Here is a 9,206-nt window from a genome sequence, read left to right as displayed (position 1 = left end):
CTACAAAAACTAGCATGACACGTTATCAGCAGTATTTTTAATAGCTTTAAGATATGGGAACACATTTTCTCAAAAATCCAATTATATGGAACATCAGACTGAAGTCAACTATAATGGTCACAGAACAATAGAACTTGAGGGGCAAAAGGTGCTTAAGGACCTGTAACTTATTTAAATACTCTATTTTTCTCAGGCTGAGAAACGTATATTTTTAAGCAAAGCACCCATGGCAGATATTTTAAAATAGTTTTATCTGAGTGACCAAGTGCACAGAGCTGGAATACAAAATGTGATAGGAAAACGTTTGATTCACAAACAATAAACATCCATACAACATGTACAGCATTTGTTCACACTAGCAAGATGATGTTAACCTTGATGGCTCATAGAGTGTAATGCTTCTGTAGCTGTGTTTTGTAAGGAACATATAATGCCAATAGAGAATTCCACATTTAATCAAATACTTTCCTGCAGTTCCCAACAAGGATTTAATCAGTAATATTTTGATCAGATAAGTCAGTTTGGCAGACCTGTTGATATTAACATCAGCACTGAGCCACTGAGAGCAGCACTTAATCAGAATATTTTGTTAATTCACAGTTTTGTCATTCTTACCGTATCTTGAAAATGCTTATCATTCTTGTCTATCCCCCCTCAAAAAAGAAAATAACCCCCCAAAAAATATACCAAGTACAAGGGGTTCTTCCTGAGCAGGCCCCTATTTCGTTTTTTAAAACTTTATTTAATGAAAAAATATAATACACAGACAAGTGATTTTACTTCAATGAACATAGCTGGAGAATCTGCAAAGTACTTTACAAATAATCAGTTTGACTGTTTATGATATACTTATTGCTAAGCTACAGCAAATTAAAGAAAAAGATAACATGAACAAGTTAAAACAGTAATGTAGCTCATATTCCAGTCATTAAATCATAGCATTGAAAAGCTAGACGTTTCTCCTAAACTACATAAAGTAATTAATTCCCAGTATTGCTTTAATATTTTCAGTGCAAATAATATTTCTTTACTCCAATACTAGCTTCTAAGCCCAGCTTTTCTTTCCAATATTTTTTTAAAATGGATATTTTTAATCACCTCAATTTAGACTGACAATATACATACTGGAGTTGGAAACCAGAACTGCAAAATTACCACTGTTACCTTTACAAAAAAAAGGGGGGGAAAGCACAATCCCAAGAGCCATACTTATATCTTCCTATAAGTATCTTCCCACAAGAGGCATCTTACAGTTTTCCCTTCTCCAGATGCTTTCTGAAAATGACGGGCGTGTGGAAATAATTTTTGCAGGCATTGTGATCCAGATACCGAGAGAGTGGAAGGTTTCCTGGGCATCCCAAAACTTCCTGTGAACCTGTCTGGCTTTTACCCTCTAATGCCATTAGAACAGGGGTGTCAAACTGGCAGCCTGCGGGCCGGATGTGTCACGTGCAGGCCATGCCCACCCCAGCTCCACGAAGGGAAAAAAAAAAACATCATGATACATCACGTGATGGCAACGTGACGCTGCGAGTTTGACCCTGGTGCATTAGAAGCACCTAGAACTGTAAGCCAATTTGCTATAATTCAATTAACACAATGTCACTATGAAACAATATGAATTATTAAAAAGGGGGATCATTGTGCCCTTCCCTGCTGCTGTACATAAGACAAGAAAATGGGGAGATGACATTTGTGAGAAGTGAACTGTCTGGAGACTTCAATGCCTTCTGCATAAGCACCTGCAAAAATATGATTTAGTGAGATCTGTCTAGTTAGATCAGCCAATCTAAACAGTAACGTTTTCACTCTAGGAAATACGTTCCCCGGTGGATTTTCTTTCCCCAATAGTCAAGCCTATCATGCAACTGAAACTACCTCTGAAAAATATCCAAATGAGGAGTGATACACACCCGGTCATCTCCAGGAGGAATTAAGATTTTTTTGTTTGTAAAAATATGCAATTTTATACTTCCGAGAAAACAGAGTAACTGCCAACATTGGCTTCTTTTTATGATTTTGCAAGACCTCAACCAATTCACATGTCCTCTGGATCTCAGGTCTTAAAAAAAAACCCTCTTAGTTGAACAGACAAGAAACAATCACATTATTCTGCCATATTAGCAGCTTGCATTGCTAACAAGAAATGTGGGGTACGGATGAGTTAACAATTGCAACAAACACAATGTTATACATTTGATTTTAATGAAAAGCATTTAATTGTGCTTTGTAGAGCAATCCTACATTTTTGTATCAAACATCCACCCTCTCTATCTGAAAAGGGTCACTGAAGAATGTGGGTTTTCCAACATAGCATAAAAATAGTTAACTATTTTTTCCTCTAAAATTTACATATCCATGTAAATATATGCACTCACAGCAATGTTGTAGTTGAACAGGATACAACAAAGCTCAGGATTAGCTCAACTATTCATTGTGTATCTCTAATTACTTTTGAGGGAGGACATTTACATACAATAAGTGGCTTTAGAAACAAGGGAGAAAGAGAAGGAAGAATAAGAATGCCCAGAAACAATTGTTCTGTTTGTTTAGGGCTTATTTACAAAAAAGAAAAAAGAGACAGAAAAAAGAATCTCTTCAGTTTAACAATAAATAAGCCTGATGTTTTTTTAAAAAAAGTTCATGCACATTTTAAAGTGAAAACATGCCTGGAAATTATTTACATAGGGCACAATCCAGCAGGATAAGTATTTCACATGCCCAGTCAAATGAATTGGTGCAATTTACCATCACTTTGCACAGCTTTTTAATGGGCCTTGTGCATCAAGCCATGCTAGTATGATGGAGTTCACACTTGGCTTCTATCTTCTCAAATCCCACAATCTCACAGCAGCAGAAAAGTGCATTTTCCCCTCCACTGTTCTTTTGCATTGTGTATTTCCAATTGCAGATTGTTCATTCTAGCTTCTGTGGAATACATCCTTCCATTTCCACAACTTCTGGCCATCCTTCATACTTGTTGCTGTCCTTGTTATTTTTAATATGCTGCAAAGAGAAAGTCATTTCAATTTAAATTTAAGTATAGTTAGGGGTTGCACTGAAACACAAGATTTTCTAACTTACAAAAAACAGTATTTTTATTTATGTTTGGTGGTACAAAATGATATGTCCTGCTGCATTTTTCTAAGATGAGAAATATATGAAAAAGAAAAGTTCTAGATAAAGAACAAAAAGCTATATGAAATATGACAGCTAATAGACAACAATGCTCTTAGTCTAAATATTAGCATAGAAATTGGTGTAAGAATTTTCTGCTATTGTTTTCAAATACATATTCAGAACCTACTTATTTTCCTCCTAAGAATCTATACGGATTGACCACCATTATCATCATGCCAGGGGTTGAGGAAAAGCAATTAGAAAACAATACGGAATATTAGGATTTGCAGAATGAAGTTGAATGAAGTTGAGATTTTATTTATTTATTTATTTATTTATTTATCAAACTTCTATACCGCCCTTCTCCCGAAGGACTCAGGGCGGTGTACAGCCTTCATTTAAAACAATTAATATACATATTAAAATAACAATTAAAAAACTTATTCAATAAAAGGCCAAATTAAAACCGTCGATTGACCATAAAAATACCCAATAAAATTACCATTAAAAGTTTAAAATTTAAATTTAAAATTTAAAAATCAGGCCAGTCCCGCTTGTATAAATAAATAAGTTTTCAGTTCCCGGCGGAAGGTCCGAAGGTCAGGCAATTGGCGTAAACCGGGGGGAAGTTCGTTCCAGAGAGTAGGTGCTCCCACAGAGAAGGACCTTCCCCTGGGGGCCGCCAGCCGACACTGCTTGGCGGACGGCACCCTGAGAAGACCCTCTCTGTGAGAGCGCACGGGTCGGTGGGAGGCATGTGGAAACAGCAGGCGGTCCCGTAAGTACCCGGGCCCTAAGCCATGGAGCGCTTTGAAGGTGGTAACCAAAACCTTGAAGCGCACCCGGAAGACCACAGGTAGCCGTCAAGTGATCTTCAAACGACAGCCGTTCATCCAGGAGAACGCCCAAGTTGCGCACCCTTTCCGTTGGGGCCAGTGACTCGCCCCCAACAGTCAGATTGAAAAGAAATCTACTGTTAAACCAATCATGATTGGAGCCCTTGGAATAATACTTAAAGGACTTCCTTGATATCTGGAAATGTTGAATTTATTAGACCTGAACACCCTAATTTACCCAAAACAATCCTGCTTAGAATTACCTGTGCTCTTAAGTGCTACCTTAATAATTTTTAGATCCTTTGTTAGGACTTGAATTGTTAAATTTCCACTAGTTTTTGACTAACTATCCATATATAATAACATCTGCCTATCCCAGGTTCTTGAGTAGGACTCAAGAAGTGGATAAAAACACCAAATCCAGTCTAAATGTCTGGATAAATATGTGCAACCATATTTATAATACAATAATATGTAGTAGTAGTAGAAGCAGAAGCAGAAGTAATTTAGCAGCTTCAAACAAGAAAAAATGGCACCAAAGTAACACATCAGGAATAGAAATAGTTAAGATGCTTAAAGGACAGGGAACAAACGAATATTCATAGTGAGGATATTTAGATTTCATTTTCAAAATCTTCCTCAAACAATTGATGTGACCCTAGGAAATTCTGAGCAAGGCATCAACTGTTCAGTGATCCAGAATTAAAGGGAGAGTGGTGATTTTGAGCGCACATGTACTCATGTACCATCTCACTACAACTTGATAAAGATTCATTAGATTTAAGCAGAAGCACTCCATATATGATTCCAAAGACTTTTCTTCTTCAAATCCAAATCAATCCAAACCCTCTTCCTAATTCCAATTAAGTATCTTTGCAGTTACTGAAGTGCATCTCCCAGATTAGCAGAATGACTCAGCAACACTTCCAGGAGGCAATGTATGTTTTGGGCTCAAAAGACGCTCCAATATGTCATCTAAACTTTAACGTGAAAACATACCTGTTCAAAAGGGCTTTTAGTTTTGATTCCTTTCCCACCACAGAAAACCCAATTGTCTCTGAAGCCAAGCGTCACGATGGATGTACTCCCCAAATCTGATATTAGCTTCCGTGCCTCTTCAGTAAGCCTTCAACAGAATTTTAAGAATTACTATAGAAATGTAATATTATCGAGAATATAATTTACCAAATTGATTCATATAAAAACTCTGCTTCATATTTATTGAAATTTTGTCTTTATTGGTACAAATAATGTACACTTTCACACATACAGTATGTATATTATTCAGCAACCTCTGCTGAACCATGACAACCCGGTTTTAAAATGACCACATTCTTGGAAGGACAACATGTCTCCCACCTAATTAATTATAATCTACTAGAAAGCAAATATGACAAATAAGTATTGTATTTCCAATAGACTTACTTAGTGGCACCATCGTCATATGTTGCCATTAATACAATAGTTCCATCTGCAATATTCTTCAAAAATTCAATGAATGGGGCTACATCTACATTAAATGGAAGCACAGCAAGATTTAATATTTATTAAATGTATACAACTGTCCATCTTGCAAAGCGACTAACACGACAATAAATGCCAAAGGCAAAAAAAGAACATAAATTATATATGACTACCAAAAAAAGAAATGCCACCCCATTTTGATTTACAAGATTTTCATTCAAAAGTCATATTTTAATTAAAAATATCTAATGCAAATTGAAAGGCAACATTTGTCAAATTTTGGTTATTAGAATTACTTTAGCTTTAATAAACTGGATTTAATCAATAAACAAGCTAATGTCTACTTTAAATAAGTGAGCAAGTAAAGTAACATATTAACGATTTTATAAAATAAGCACGTATTTCTGCACTTACCTCCACCCCACATATCAAAGAATTTGGTATCCACTACTTCACCTGTTTTGCCTAGCAAAGAGAATAAGATACCATATGCAATAAATCACCATATAATGTTTATGAAGAAGCAATATATAAAAAGAACTGCTCTATATTAATGGGTTTATGATTAGAAGTATAGTCTAGGAACATATATACTCAAAATCAGATAAGGGCTAATATGGATTTGCTTGTACAGAACAGCAACTGGTATCATTAAAACATGCAGAAGATGGTGACTTGTGCTTGACAATATCTTCCAGCTCTAAGTAAGTGGCAAATACTGAATATGATGAAGTACGTTTTTCTATCTTCGTATACAGTAATGTTGATTTTTAGCAAGAGCAAATATTTATCAAGCGTGCTGCCCTGCAGATTCTACAACTGTGCAAATTTGACAAAATAATCATTTCCATACTTCCAAAGATACTTAGGACCGAGGACGCTCTTGAAAATTAGCACTTTGATCAGCTAATGAAAATGAGAGAATGGTAACATTCCCTTTTTCTAGCATTATTTTTAATTTTTACTGACAACCCACGCCCCACTAGTAGCAGGAACAAGTTGTCGGTTTGATAGCCAATTTGTGTTAAATTAATGCCTTAATTACCATGAGAACAAACAAATCAATTAAATATATTCCACCTAATTTTTTAAAAAAATCTAAGTTAAAAAAGAAAGATAAAGATGACTTCTGCTGACTATGCAAAGACATCCATAATTTTCTTGACAGAATGTGGCTTGCTATCTTTTTCAGAGATTTTTTTAAAAAATTGTCTTACTCCATCCTTAGCTTTGTTTTTGAGCCTAGTAATAGGCACTGCTACCCCCTGAAATTTCATTTAATTATTCTACTGTGAACCAATGCCAAGGAAAGCACACCCTTATGTATTAAAAATAAACATGGATTTTTGTGTTATCAATAGAGCACCATCCACAAACAAGATAAACACATATTAAATCGGGAAGTGGAAAAAAGGGAAATGTGACAGTGGCAGCAGTCAAGAATGAAATATTATATTATAACTCTGAACTGCAATAATTGGATCAGTTTATAGATAAGGAAAATGTGTACTAGTTTAAAGTGGCCCTGTTTCCATTGAAACACTGGGGGGGGGAGGGGAGCAGAATAGTCAAATGACCTAAATCTGTTAGTCTAAGGCTTACAATTGTTGGCCTGTTTGGGACTAAAATAATCCCCACCCTTCAGATGACAGTCATGTCATCTGAACAGATGAGCTTCTTTATATGGCAGACACAAAATCCTGGAATGGCTGCATGAAAGTGGAGTATGTGGAGCTACTACAGTTCTTAGATACCCCCAGATAAGTTTGGGGAGAGGGGAATTGAAAGTGTGGGGGGACAAAATATGAAATGGATATGCTACTTTGGCCCCGTCCACAGTGGCACTGAACCAATCAATTCTAGCAGAGTAGAGAAACAAGGCACAGAAGTGAGAAGGAAAATGCTCACATTTGATCATCCTTTGGAGAGGCCCCTAACTATGCTCCACTGATGAATAAGATAAAAGGTGCAGACATGTACAAACACTTACCATTTACTAGGGCTATATTAATGCCCCTCCCCACGTTGTTTTTAACACCACTCATCAAGCTGAAACAAAACAAATGAAGATAATTACAATAAGCTTTTTGTCTTGTTAACTTCTCCTGATTGCACACCTTGGAGGGGGCATGACTCTTGCCAAAAAAAAAAAAAAAACCCACAAGAAATGTGGCTACCCTTCTTAGCTGTTCAGGTTTGTTAAATAAAATCTGCACAAAAGTTGTCCCCTCTCTAAACCGCTGTCATTTTAATTATCACCAGGCAAGCTTGTAGCATATGAAGAACAGCAGAGCAGATTACCTTTCAGCTTGAATCAAGTCAGTTGAATTACACAATTAGGTCTACTCAGCTATGGAAAGCAAGAAATCATACCTACAGAATTAGATACGGGAATCTTCCTAGCCCCTCTCATAGGAAACATCTTGAAATGTAGCAGCAAGTTTGCCACAAATGAGCTAATTGAATCCTTGGCCCTTCGTTCCTAAGAAACTAGAATTGTTTTTACTGTTACATAATTCATAACTGAACAAGCTGATATGCAAGCTGGTATGTCTGGCATTATCCCTGATTATAGTTTATGTACAGAAAATGAAACAAAAGTATGAAGCTCAAAATATAGCAGTTGTTTAATATTAACAGAGAGGAATAAATATTCTTATGTGATCTTGGGGGCTTTACATAGGAGTTTATACTACTCTTTAACACTTTGTTGCCTTCCTTCTGTGATGAATTACAATTCCCATTATTCCTGGTCACAATGGACATTATAATCCATGCCACAGGGAGAACATTTCATTGAAAAGATCAGAATCTAACACACAATATGATCTCAGCAAAAGGCATTTGGACTAAGCACTTGCAAAGAAAGGAAAAACGCATTTCCAGTAACGTTTAGTAATGTCGAGGATTTACCACAAGAGGGGGACAACACATCGGTTTTAGATTTCTCACTCAAATATTGAACAACTATTCCTGAAGAGTGAAAAGTAAAGTTAAGGACAGTAAAATATCATTCAATGATTTATCAGAAGAGATTTGGGGTAATATTAACATTTCATACAATTCTATGGGGTATTTCTTTCACGTAGAGGTGAGTTCTCTAATTTGGCAGCTTCTAAGTGTGTGCACTTCAACTCCCAGAATTCTCATCAGAGCTATGTTGGCTGTGGAATTATGGGATTTGAAGTCCAAACATTGGTTAATGAGATCAACTGAAGTTGGAGAAAAATGCCATTCTTTGCCACAGATATTTGTTGTGACCCAGACCCAAGTAGGTAGCAACAAACGCAATCCTTAATGAAAATAAACTTTATTCGAACAGCTAGGAATTAGTTCATTCCCAGCGTCGTGTAACTCAGAATAATACAAAAGGCTTCACAAACAAACATTCTTCTGTTATCACAAACCTGAGTTTAGTTTGGCTAACTGCCAAGGTCCTGTCTGATAAATGTCCAGAGCAGAGAACAGAGCAAAGAACGCAGCTGCAACGTTGTTTTCCGGCAAACTGAGACACCAGTGCTGGTCTTGTTTTAAGCCTTATGGGAGGGGCCAATCATCTCTTGGCCTACTCCCGATGTGACCTCTCTGCTTGAGCTGCTCTTGCCTCTTGGCAGCTCTTCTCATGCGGGCATTAGGAACAGGCTCTTCCAGTTCCTCTTCCTCACTATTCTCGGGATCTGGAGGCTCTGGAGTTCGCACCTCACTCTTGCTACTCTCAGACTCTGGAGGCTCTGGCCTCGCCTCATCACTGTCCGAATCCGTTACCAGCACCGTAGGCTGCTGACG

The 9,206-nt window shown here is 36.8% G+C and overlaps 1 protein-coding gene across 2 annotated transcripts in view; it reads right to left on the bottom strand.

Moving 5' to 3' along the window:
* Window positions 1–91: 91 nt before the first annotated feature.
* The window catches only part of FAM3C (FAM3 metabolism regulating signaling molecule C), a 37,898-nt gene continuing 28,783 nt past the window's right edge, over window positions 92–9,206 (bottom strand). The window contains exons 5-9 of one of the 2 annotated variants that reach the window (XM_058191042.1): window positions 7,411–7,469; window positions 5,835–5,885; window positions 5,382–5,466; window positions 4,956–5,082; window positions 92–3,006 (exon numbers count right to left, since the gene is read on the bottom strand). In XM_058191042.1, coding sequence (XP_058047025.1) covers window positions 2,917–3,006; window positions 4,956–5,082; window positions 5,382–5,466; window positions 5,835–5,885; window positions 7,411–7,469 — 412 coding nt within the window. In that variant the 3' untranslated portion in view covers window positions 92–2,916. The remainder of the gene's footprint in view (window positions 3,007–4,955; window positions 5,083–5,381; window positions 5,467–5,834; window positions 5,886–7,410; window positions 7,470–9,206) is intronic. The other variant, XM_058191040.1, reaches the window with a different exon arrangement.

The sequence above is a fragment of the Ahaetulla prasina genome, chromosome 7 (assembly GCF_028640845.1).
Source record: "Ahaetulla prasina isolate Xishuangbanna chromosome 7, ASM2864084v1, whole genome shotgun sequence".
Taxonomy (NCBI): domain Eukaryota; kingdom Metazoa; phylum Chordata; class Lepidosauria; order Squamata; family Colubridae; genus Ahaetulla; species Ahaetulla prasina.
Note: the sequence above shows the minus strand (reverse complement) of the source record. Positions and strands in the feature narration are given on the sequence as shown.